Source organism: Gobio gobio (genome assembly GCF_949357685.1).
Source record: "Gobio gobio genome assembly, chromosome: 14".
NCBI lineage: Eukaryota > Metazoa > Chordata > Actinopteri > Cypriniformes > Gobionidae > Gobio > Gobio gobio.
Genome location: NC_137107.1, coordinates 52,481,466 through 52,494,694, shown reverse-complemented (window position 1 = coordinate 52,494,694; position 13,229 = coordinate 52,481,466). Strand labels below are relative to the sequence as shown.

The 13,229-nt window shown below is 39.0% G+C and overlaps 1 protein-coding gene across 1 annotated transcript; it reads right to left on the bottom strand.

Moving 5' to 3' along the window:
* Positions 1-5,594: 5,594 nt before the first annotated feature.
* LOC307137234 (protein translocase subunit SecA-like) lies at positions 5,595-10,910 on the bottom strand. The gene is made up of 2 exons (XM_079834753.1): positions 10,764-10,910; positions 5,595-10,568 (listed from the first exon to the last, which is right to left on the bottom strand). Exon 2 carries the CDS (start codon positions 10,528-10,530, stop codon positions 7,201-7,203), a length of 3,330 nt encoding a protein of 1,109 aa, XP_079690879.1. The 5' UTR covers positions 10,531-10,568; positions 10,764-10,910; the 3' UTR covers positions 5,595-7,200.
* Between the last annotated feature and the right edge of the window lie 2,319 nt (positions 10,911-13,229).

The following is a 13,229-nucleotide window of genomic DNA, read 5'->3' as shown; positions in this document are numbered from 1 at the left end:
TCACTTCCACCTGCTGCACTCAATCACCGGGCTTTATATGCAGTTCTCTCACCCACTCTCATTGTCAGATCGTTTCAGGCTTCCCTTGTGTGTGTCGTCGGCGTGTGTTCCTGTTTTCGCCTGTGTGATCTCCGTTCCGGTTCCTGGATTCCGCTGTGCCGTGCTGCCCGCTGCGTCCCTGCTTCTGCCTGTCTGTGACTGCTCTGCCTGCACGTCTCTGCCTGGTTCGCTCGCCTACACCTGCCACTCTACGGGGATTCGCCTGATCTGTTCCATTGCTTCTTTTGATGACTTTGTTCGACGTACTGTCTCAGTCATACTAATAAATGAGTGTTACTGAATCGCTATTGGATCCTCCTGTCTCTCATTCGCAGCCGTAACACGGTCACCATCAGAACTTGCCAACACATCTGTAGGCCCGAAAACGATAACCTCAGTTTTGCTCTCGTTTAGATGCAAAAAATTTAAAGAAAACCAAGACTTAATATCAGACAAGCTGCTGATAAAGAGCTTATCCGATTTTTTTATTAGTGCCTGAGACTTGGTTGAGTATGGGGGATACTAGCCTTTTTCCGAACTTGTGCAGATTGTTCTTTTTTGAACTGTCCCAGACTTTCTGGCAGAGGCGATGGGATTGCGTCTGTCTTTAAAAGCAGCTTTTGTTGCAGACCTAAAAAGACTGTTTTGAAGTTTTGAAGTTCTCTTATTTGAACTAAATATGGATCAGCTAACCATTGCTGTGGTTTACCACCCACCAAAAACAAATAAGGATTTTTTTAAATGAGTTTGCAAACTTTTTAGGAGACATTGTCCTTCAGTATGATCGTCTTTTGATTGTGGGGGATTTTAATATTCACGTTTGTTGTGAGTAAAACTCCTTGGCCAAGGATTTTTTCTAATTTGATGGACTCTTTTGGTGTGACTTGAATCAATATTTGAGACATTATTGACTCTTGTTCACATCCGTCCTCCATTTCTGAAAACACACCCAACCAGGACAGTTTAATCAACAATGACTTTGCCGTGTTGACAGAGTGACATACAGTAATACACAAACCAGAAGATTATGCAGAAGTTGATTCTGTAAGATACCTTGAGAATATGATGATTGTATGAAATATGAAATATGACAGTGTATGTAATGTTGCTTGTTTTCTTTCGATTATGGCATTTTCCCAAGTTATGGCAGCTTCATGCTCTCTCTGCTCAGGTCCAATGGATCTTATGGATGCTCATATTCAACGTCACACTTGCTTAGGCATTGATCACCTCGGAGAGGCTTTAACAGATCCATGTCATGAGTGTGGTTTAATGTCCTTGGAGGTGAGATTAGCTGAATTGGATCCTGAATTTAAAAATTCTGCTCCACCAGCTGGGACAGTGCTTAAGATGGGTAGCAAGTGTGCGGCCAGTAGAGCTGAAAAGCCTTCAAAGAAGCAATGAATGCCCTCAGATATCAGATATACGTTGGCCCATCAAGTATAGCTGAGCTTGCAAACAAGGCTCAGGCCGTTAAAGCCTTATTATCAATGCCCCCTGCTCATCCGAATGTGGGCGAGGAGTCAAGGTCATGTGTGTCGGCTTCTCCCTTGCCCAGGTGTGAACTGGCCTCCAGTTGTTCCAGAAAGGAAACAGACACCATGTCTCTTGTCACCTTGACTTATTAGATAAGGATGAGCAGGATTATTAAGCATCAACTTGCACATTCACAAGATTTTACAGACTCAATGTGGCCCCCATTCCACAGAGCTTGGCCCATCACGGCCACCAGCATGTCCAATGATAAGTCTTGCCACTCCTGTCCTTTCAGCACCTTTCCATCCTGTGGTTGCCACACCAGAGCTTGTTTTCAAGATGGCTGCCATGCTTGAGCCTGTTCACAACATGGCCGCCATTCCAGAGTTTCGTCCCATCATGGCCGCTACGCCTGGGTCTTCATATATCGTCAAACATACATCTCTTCCTTAAGTCAGCTGAAAATGTACTGGCGATGTCAATATACATGTCTGTTTATCAATGCATAAGGAACCTGTTCTGTCCTCAAATTCAAGCTTTTAGTAAATTGAGTGAATATTATGAAAGAAAAAATAGTGTTGATTTTATTTCAGTAATTATCATTTGCCATTACTTTTTAGCTCTGAAGCACTGGCTCTCCATATCAGTTTCTCTTATTAGTATCATCTTGTGTTCTTGTGAGATGTATGAGATAAATAAAATTGTGCAAACACTAAGCCAGTCTGTACACGCCCAGATCAGGAGGGAGAGCTCATCAGGTGTGTGTTATTGCTGATCTGAACGCTTAAAAACACTCGACCTCTGAACATCAGCACAGTTCTCAGAGCAGCAGTGGATACACACTCTTTTCAGCTCATCATTGGTAATTAAAACACTTTTATCTGTAGTCGTTTACTAGCATTCTTACACCACATTGATGTTTGTAGTGAAACTGTAACTCTGTATTGCTCTAGAATCATGAACAGTGCTTTTGGGAACAGACCAAACTGTGAGTATTTGTGATCTTTATGATAAAACACTCTTACATGCATTTCATCCTCAACTCTGTTTCATCTTCTTCATTATATGAATGTGTTAAATTAAGGAGTGCATCAGCCGTTATCCTGCAGTCGTTCTTAAATCCAGTGCTGATAAGTTTTAACATGCAGGAAATCATACTCTAGTATGGCAAGACGTTTTGACTTTTATTCATTCACAGGGTATGAATTATTGATGTCAACAATTCAATTTTCACCAGTAAAAATACAAGTTCTTGATATCAGTAACTGTATTTTCACTAGTTAAATGTCACCATAGGCTCCCATCCACATTCAGTTCCTGATGTCAATATAATTTCAGATCTAAAATGGCTTTCTTACTAGTAACAATCACATTAATGATATCAGAAATTTACATTGTCACCAGTGGAAATTCAATTGTTGATATCAAAAATGAAAATTTTTACTAATGAATAAGTGTAAAAACGGCTTGCCATAATGCCAGATCTCCTCTGTTCTTTAACACTCAGCTCAGCAGAAGCACAACATTACGACAGATGAAGGTTTACTGGCAAGTGTGTGTGAAGACATAGGCCGACTGCACATTAATATAAATCTAATAACGGTGTGAATATAAATCAGACTGTAGAGAATGTTGATGTCACTGTGTTTAATCACTGTGCTTCACATTGTGCGGATCTGCTGATTTACTAGTGGCCATAAATTAAAATCATGTTTCAACCAGTTTATACTCAACATAACAGCCATTAAGCAAATGTTTTCTAATAAAAATGAACAATTTTATTTAATGAAAGTAAACCCACAGTCTCAATAAAATAACACATAGAAGAGTGCTTTTTTTTCTTCTTCTTTTTGCTGTAATCTTTGGGCCAAAAAAGGTTTTACACTTTTATTTTGAAGTTTTCTCACTGTAAATCCCAAACTTGACCAGATACAAATAAATTGGCTTGACATTTCTTGAAACATGAACATAAACCTGGACTTATCTCGACTTGACATGGACTCACCAACAGGGAACAAAACCAGACCAGAGACAATGGAAACATGAGGGCTATATCACACACACACACACACACACACACACACACACACACACACACACACACACACACACACACACACACACACACACACACACACACACACACACACACACACACACACACACACACACACACCTGAAAAGTAATGAACCAAGGAACCAACCTAACCCTAACATTAAATGACAGGATAAGGGATCACATGACAAAACCAGGAACATGACAATGAGAAAATTTCAAAATAAGAGATCTGAAAACATGGACTAGTGTGTGTGTGTGTGTGTTACAGTGCTGTTGCTTGTGATCTCATGCTGTTTACTGGTTGCCAGTTTGTCATGGAGCTGGACTCTTAAGCAGACTCTGGAGCGGACTCTGGGGCGGACTTGTTAGCAGACTCTGTAGCGTAGTCTTGAGTGTAATCTGGAAGCGGACCTCTGAAGCGACTCTGAAGCGACTCTGAAGCGGACTCTAGGATGTCCTCCCTGGCCATGATGTCCATCAAGTCCAACTAGAGAAATGAACCTTGTATAGGCTCTACATTTTAGGGGTCAGTGCAGAGATGTACTTATGATTCGATGTAAACACTGGGCTCTGAGTCCTTCATCTTGATCTAAATCCTCCTGCTCTCCTTCAAGGATTCTCATGGTTTAGCTCCTCAATATCTTCCGGAGCTCTTCACCCATCTCATGATCTGTGTGTTTTAACTCTTCTGTGGGTCATATTGACGGTCTCTTCATTTCCTCCTCAACTAATGAACTCTGACCTCTGGGATTAGGCATGCTCAATCTCTTACTGTTGCTTTTATTTGATTACTTTTAAGTGTTTTTCAAATATTCAAATAAAATCCATTAAGACTGATCTCATGTTTCTCTTTGTCTGCATTACAAACAACTTAAAAAATTCTAGAGCACAGAAACGTATGATTAAAAGAGATCTGAGTTACGACATACTGAGAATAATAACTCACACACAGCAGAAACAAGTGAACATGAGAAGTGTACACCAGAGCTGTAATTATTATACTTGAGAGTAGGGATGGCTGACGCGAAACTGACGCTTCGGCGCTTTGTCGAGATCCCAAAGCGCAGATGTTTCGAAACACTGCTCCGAACTGTGATTCGATACACCCATGTCACGTGACTATGGCTAAATGAAGCTTCAAGTGTTTCATTAGGTGGCGCCTGTCGAAACCGCGTTTGATTGACAGGGACGGGACCAAACCACGCAGTCACACATCTGTATGAACCTCATTCCCCACAAGTTAATGCATCTCAGAGACATTTTGTGATCGCAGTGATTTTGGGATATAGAGATTTATAGTGTGCTTTGGTTAGTTACATTTAGGCTAGATTTAAATTAGATATATTGACTGATAGGTATAGGCAGTGACATATAGTTAGGATAGATATAGTGACACATTAATATAGGCTATAAGTTAGATGGTGACAGATAGTACAGTATAAGTTAGAGATATATAATTATGTAGATATAGATTCATAGGTGATATATAGATAGATATATTAATAGAAAAGACATCTGTGGTGTGAGAGCATTTCCATTTTTTTTAGAAACACCAAATAAAGTGAGATGTGTGTATTGTGATAGGCAGCTATACTGCAACAATACATCATCCATGATGCGCCATTTGAGGAGCACTCATCCTGCCATTTTGGAGGGTGTAGAGGATGGTAACATTCCCCCTGTACCTTTATTATGGGAACTGTTTGATAGTCGTATCCGTGAAACCCAGACGACACACAGTGCTACAGCTGATGCGACAGTAGAAGTGAAAAAGGTACACATGATCCATTAATTTATTGGAAAGAGAGAGCAGTAATTTTCCCTCATTTGTATGAACTTGCTAAAAAATATTTGTGCATGCCAGCAAACGTGTCCCTTGCGAGGGATTGTTTCAAAGGCTGGAGAAATTATATGTAAACAAAAGAAGTCGGCTAAGTCCTTCAACAGCAGAGCAATTCATATTTTTGATTAAAAATGTTATGTAACAAATGTGACACATTGTGGCTTTATTTATTTTATTCATCTTCATTTTTCATGACCAAAAAAAAAAACCCTATAGTTACTCAGAATGAGGAGGCTACAGGTTACAAAACCAAGATCATTGTCAAGGTTATTTCAGATCAACACATGCAAGTGACCACTAGGTGTCGCCGTAGAGGCGGTGTCGGATTGATTCGAAGCTTCGACACATTATGGCACATTATGGCTTCAACTTTTCCAGTGCTTCACGAAGCCTCGGTCTGCCCATCACTACCTGCAGTTTTATTCAAAAATCCAAACATAAGACGAAGACTTGTCTAACATAGCATGTCTAAACAGAAAACTCACCAACAATAGGTTACACGGACAAACGACACAAGGCAAACATGAGGGCTTAAATACACAAGGACTAATGACTAGACAAGACACACCTGTGAACAATGATTAACCAATAAACCATTGACAACATGACACAAGACTAGGGAACCACATGACATGATCACAAGAGGGCACAATGGAATCACTTGAGAAACCAGGAAACAAGACAGTGAACATGATAAACTAAGAACATGAAAATAACCATGACAAACTGTGACATGATGACAGTCTTGACAACTTTATTATAATATTATACTGCTTGATTTTATTCCCCAAAACAATACATCTATTCTGTTTGCTAAATTTGAATATGACCTGTTCACTTTTATTTATGTTGTTCCAGATCCCCAAACCAGAAATGTATTTATTAATAGTCATTTTAGTAAAACATGTCACAATTTTTTTTAAATATTCAGAAATATTATGTTATCATTTGAATTAATGCCCAAATATGGAGTGTGTTTGAGCATAATTTACTGTTAAATAATTGTGTATATTTACAAACATATTTAAATTTCATTCCATGTTGTAAGATTGAACGTTTGTAATGAGTAAAACAAAATGTATCTTTAAAAAACTTTTGATGTACACACATAATTGTCACATTTACATTTATAGTTATGCATTTGACAGATGCTTTTATCCAAAGCGACTTACATTGCAGTCAAGGTACACATTTAACTTTTTTTGTTTTTTTGTCACTTCTTCCCTGGGAATCGAACCCATGACATTGGCGTTGCGAGCGCCACGCTCTATTGTTTGAGCTACAGGAAAGCCTGTTTTATTAAAGATGTCATATGATGCTACTTTACAGGCTCATTATTTTTATTGTTGGGTGTCATAGAATAGGTTAACTTGTTTTAATGTTCAAAAATCTGAACTTGGGAAAGCAGAACAATACCTTTACATGGACCCAAATAAGCCTTTAATACTTGGATTGATGGCTCGATTGGAGGGAAAAGCCTTCATGTGAACACCTCAACTAGGACTTTCAGAATTAGTGCACATTGGCCACCTTAAATATTAAATTCAGGTGAGAGTTTATTGTTTGTGATATTCACAGTTTGGCCATGTTAATAAATACTCATTGACTGTACCTTGTTTGTTAAGTATAACCAGTCGATTAACCCGTCAAACACAAGTCAGAAATATCACCCAAGAAAATGATCTCCACTAATATACTGTATATACACATTAGAGTATTAGCATTAGTGATGTCTTTGATAGCTGACAGCACATAAACATATCTGTGAGAAGAATGTCACATGTTAAAACATCTTTGACAAAAACCAATTGAAAGAAAATAAAGAAACATCTAAAAAGAAAATGTCATCGAGACCCAGTGATTTAACATGTGCGTACTCCATTACCAGGTCTTCCAGAAATATTGGATGATGCAGACTAACGCCTTCTTCTGCTGCTGAAGAACGATTAGGTTTTCTGGCCAGTCTCACATCTCCTCCTCTGCTTTCAGCCCTCTTCAGCTTCACTACAGAATCCTGAATGTTCATCTCGAGTATGTCTACAACCATACTCTTCATTTGGAACTGTTTTGTAAGCAAAGAATCACCTTCTGTTAGCGGCTCTTGGCTTGACATTTTCACACAAGTAAGAATCAGTGCTAGATGTAATTTATACAAATATATTTCCATGTGTGCCCTTTCCAGGTCAGCCAATGCTCGAGCAACATAGCCAGCATCTTTCTTTTTAATAGTGGCCAGTGCACGATTATAGAGAGGAATAATCTTCCAGCAAACACCGTCCTCCAATGCTTTGGTGTACATCTCAATGCTCTCCCCAAGGCGTCCCTTCTCACCGAGATGGTTTCCAGACCTGATGTAATAGTAGACCATGGAGGATGGGGACTGTTTACTCAAAAGTTTCTGCTTTGCAGTCGACAAGTCCGTCTTCAACATCTCAAAGGGCTTTTCCTTACAGGAGTGCATCAGGAGCCACAAACCCCAGCACTCATGAAGACAGGGCACAATTACATCACACTGGTCAGAGAAAACATCATCTTTATAAACATTGTCCAAAACATCAAGGTAACAAGAAAAAAGCTCTTCCTCTTTTGTGATTTTTGGAATGTCTTTTTCAAGAAAACGTGAGAGTCTGATCTTCACCACAGCATTTCTGGCATCTTTTGCCTTTTCCAGATTGCTTTCCATGAATGTGTTTGATTTCCTTGTTAAGAGGCTTGTGAGGGCAGAGACCATTGCCTCATGATTTTGAGAGCTGTGATTTTCCAGGTAGCGATTAACCATTTCCTCAAATACACTCTCAGTGCAACCACGTGACATCAATATAGTTTTAAGATGCTTCAGACGGCTGAGTAAGCTGGTGAGAGAAGTGTTTACGTCCATCACTAGTTTGACAGAGTCAGAGAAATGACTGGTGCACATGATGAGCTGAGCAGATCCTGGACTCCCTTGACGAGCCGTTCGTCCGAAGGCTTGCTGTTCAACACGGACGTTCAGAGGTAAGAAGGTTTGCACCACCAACAGACCTCCTGCCTCATTTACTTCTTTACAGATCTTCAGATCTGTCCCTCGACCTGCTAGATTAGTTGCAATGATGACGTCTCCCGCTTGGACTGTTGATTTTATTATTGGAGTGTTATCTATGTTGTTATTTACATAGAGTTTGCGTTTTGAGATTGTGTCTGCAAGGGCCTTGTGGAACATTTCTGCACGATTGATCGTCTCACAGATGACGAGAGCTGCTCGTGGACCTCGATAGACTGTGGAGGTCACTTGATGTTTAATGACATCACAGACCGTCCTGATCCACTCGTCCTCTTCGGGTACTACCATGCCTTCAAACTCATAAAGCTTCCTCCGTCTAAATGAGGGAATCTTACAGGTGTCAATGCGGTCGTAGAGCTTCTTCAGCATCTCAAGCTCTGATTGGTCCCCCAAAGTTCCTGTGATCCCATAGACGTTCTTTTGGTATTTCTTGAATAAACCCACATTAGACATGAAGTTTGTTACAAGACTCATGTTGGACAGTTTGGTTTGGTGTTTCATCTCCAGAAACTGCTGAAGTCCTTCCCCCCATCTCATGTTGTTCTGCACAACGCCAGTGCATTTGTAATCAACAGGAGCGACTCCATCTCCATGAAGGATGTATTCATGGCCCAGAGTCATTTTTGTGGCTAACAAAGCATTTTCAATCCAGGTTTGCATCTTTCCGTCGATGAGGTCTTGACGGCCTGGGATATGAGATTCATTTTGTTCTTTTGCTGATTCAGAACGAAAACTCTTTTGAATAATTATACCCAATGATTTAACTAGTGAGTCTTCCTCATAGTGCACTAAACGACATTTTCCATTTCCCAGGAGAAGAACTGATATTTCTTGTCTTTCATTCCTACTTTTGGGACTAATCTCCTTCAGTTTCTGTAAATTCCCATCAGGCCCTTCCTGGTAAAGTTTAAAGAAGTACTCGGGGAAGTTTCCCACAAACATGGTTAAAAATGCCTCAACACTTGCATTATCTAGTCGTTTTTCTGCATCCTCAGTATTCTGCACAATACTGAGTTGATCAATGTTTTTACTGTCATGCATGATTTCAGACAGAACCTGAGAGAAGGGCTGAATGGGCCCTAAAATCTCTCCAGTCTTTAAATGCTTCAGCTGGTTGACGACAAGCCAAATCTCTGCCAGAATTACATTCAGAGATTCCATGAGAGGTATATTAGTATTCAAGTAGACCACTTCAAGACCTTTGTCCAGCATCAGTGAGTCCACCTCATCCACTATAACACAGTCAAACTTTCTCTTAGTTCTCACATTCTTTCTGTGGAAGCGCTGTCTCAGAAAATCACCTGCGAAATCCTGAGTCGTCCCATAGACAACCTGACATTTATAGCACTCTTTCAGCTCACTGTCTTTTGATTTGTTGGTGTTGGCATCAACAGTAATATTCAGTTCCTTATAAAAGCTAAGCCATTCCTTAGCGTCTCTTTCAGCAAGAACAGGAGAACTGGAGATGATATCAGGGGTTTTCCCGGTCATTGCCTGATACGCTGCAAACATTGCCACGATGCACGACTTTCCTTCTCCTGTTCCAACCTGAACCAGCTGACTTGATTTAGAGAGAACAAGAATGCACCAGCTCACCATCTGAGTCTCTCGAGGTTTATACTTCATGGTCTTTTCTACGGCTTTGCAGAGCTTGAACAAACTTAGTTTTAGTCCGTGTAGATGTGGAGCTGTAGAAGCTGACAGACATTTGGACACAGAGGACACAATATCTTTCACTTCTGTCATAGTTTGTTTATCAATATCTGATTGTTCACAGATTTCCTCCACAATCTCATCCAGTGTTTTCTCATCATTGCTTTTGGCTATTTTATTCATTTCAGCCTCAACATGATCCACAATCTTACCGTCATCCGATGTCAAATCGGACAGACTTATTTTGTGAATCTCCACTTGATGAAGGATTTTCATCATCCATGTGTGAAAATCTTTATTTCCGAAATTAAATTCTTTCACGAGGGCTTTAAACAACTTAACGACGTCATCTTTCCCCCATTGTCCGTTCTTAAGCAGGGAAATCAGTCTTGATGACAGCAGGTTTCCAGATGCTTCCATTTTCAAAATTCACTCTTGATGTTTTTCACAATCGCTGTCTGTGGTTTAAAAAAGACATGGAATTAAACTTCTGCTTAACTAACAAACATAAGCAGACAAAATGATTCATAAACAAGATAATTAAGACTTTATTGTACATCAAGAAAAATGTTTTAAAAGTGTATTCTCAAATGTTTTTTTAATTATTATTCAGACTTTTTCCTCTGAGAAAAGCATTTATTTATAATACTTACATATTTTGCAACCATATTGTTGTGGAGTTGTTACAGCAACCTCTTCTAGAGTCGTCTGTGATAAAGTCTCATCGGAGTTTGATTATATGTGTTTGAGATGGTGACGTCTCTCTTGCCCTGGGATTTCCACTGGCCAATATAAATCGCCTTCAATTTGTCACATGATTTGAAAGAATATTAAGTACGTGCTATCACATATTTACATCTAGAGATCTGAAACTGTTGATTTTAAATTATGCCTAAAAATCAATTATGCCCTAATTCAACATTTAGACAATTTTGCATGCAAAGTAGGAAAACATTTTATTAGCAAACTACTTCACCTTCTTAGTTTGCTCACTGCGTGATATTCCCTGTCCGCACATTCTTTCACTTTCTGTTGTGTTGGGAAGTACCCAAAATGGTGTGATAGTTGATTGCGTGTGTGCACAGGTTTGGGTGTGGTGTGATGGTGTGTGACTGGTTATTTATGGTGTTGACTGTTAGTCACCTTTATTTATAAAGTGTTTTCTAGCAGCTTCACGTGTTAAACAGGAAAATAATGCAACTGAATTTGATCTGGAGAAAATATCATATAGTGATAATGCAGTCAGATCAGTAATAAAGGTGAATGTTTATTTGGATATTGAGCTGAATATTTAGTGTCCCCAACTGAGCAAGCCAAGCCAAAGCCGACGGTGGCAAGGAACCAAAACTCCATCAGGAGCATAATGGAGAAAAAAAACCTTGGGAGACACCAGGGGCGGACTGGCCATCGGGAGCACCGGGAGTTTTCCCGGTGGGCCGCTGGACAATGTGGGCCGGCCCGTTGCTACATAAATATATATGATGAATGAATAATAGTACATTTACGTAGCCTAGTATATCCTTCCACCAGCCCAGACGAATGGCCCATGCGGCCCACATGAGGGGAAAAACTCTCCTCTATTTAGCCTGATCAGGCTCAGTGGTGTAAAAGCGCTCATCAATGTCAAAATGTGTGAGATATCCATTAAAATCGAAGGAGGTGGGAATGCGTGATTTATTGTCCACGGAAACCGAGCAGCTTGAATGTGAGCCGAGGTGAGATAAACAGCTGAACTTGGGGAGTCAATACAGCAATATTTCCCCACTGTTTACGATTAACAAAATGTACACAATGGACAATAAGTTCCAGGGATGCAAACTAAACTACTGCTGACCTTTTCGAACTTCTCAGATTGTAATGCCATTTATGCTATTCGACACACAATGCACAAAGAAACATTAACGCAGCAGTTTCCAGCATATCAGAGTGAATGTGTGTCTGTTTCCAGGTTTCAGTAATATCACAGTCATTTGAAAGTGATTTAAAATACTCAAAATATTATTTTCACTAAAACATGGTAAAACTGGCAACTTTCATAGTCAAGTAGTATGTCCCGTGAAGGAACGTGTCAAATACTAAAATAAATATAGGCTATAATATGCTAGTTAGTTCACATGCATTATTTTACACACTAGCAATAACAGTTTGAAATAATTAAGACTTTTTAACGTTTTTTAAAGGAGAAGGCTGAATTTATTTGATCAAAAATACAGTAAAAACGCAATATTAAGAAATATTAATACAATTTCTAATAGCTGTTGTGAATATATAGTCAAACGTATTTCATTCCTGTGATCAAAGTTGAATTTATCATCATTACTCCAGTCTTCAGTGTCACATGATCCTACAGAAATCATTCTCATATGCTGTATTATTCATAAAAAAATTTAAAAAAAATCTCCAGGACCAATATTATTTTTACACTTTAATTTTTAAACAATACGAGCTCTATTCCATAAAATATATACATATATATATATATATATATATATATATATATATATATATATATATATATATATATATATATATATATATATATATATATATATATATATATATATATAATTTTTTTTCTTTCTGAGAAACCAGGCTCAGTCGGGTGCCAGTTCTCCTTTGGCCAATGAACAAACAGTATGATTATGATTCTGGCAACATTACAGGTCAGAAGTCATATTAGATCAGATTAGATTATATTGGTTTCTTTTCCTCATGTATTGTTCTTCAGACATTTCAGACATGAGGTACTTTTAACTTAAGTGAATTTTTGTTTTATGATGATCATCTATATATGCAATAAATACTGACCTGCATTCAAACCTAAGAAACCCAAAACAGCTTCAAAGCATGGATGGAAAGTAACTGAAGAATATAAACTGCTCATGCTGATTAACAACGTCTCACATTTGATCAGCTTTACATAATCAAACATTCATCTGTTCATCTGTGATCAGTTTAAACAGGTTTTCTTTGGTTGGGTATTTTCTGCTGTGTTTAGTTTCATTTTCTCTGTCATGTGATCTGCCAAAATCAGGTGGCCGCACCCATGCCTGTGGAGAAGGAACCCTTTCTAGGCCCCTCCCAGTGCGATTTGTGTCATTCCTTAGTCCGGTGGTTTG

Excerpts from the sequence above, each read along its gene's own strand:
- LOC307137234 (XM_079834753.1), bottom strand. The coding sequence starts at position 10,530 with ATGGAAGCATCTGGAAACCTGCTGTCATCAAGACTGATTTCCCTGCTT.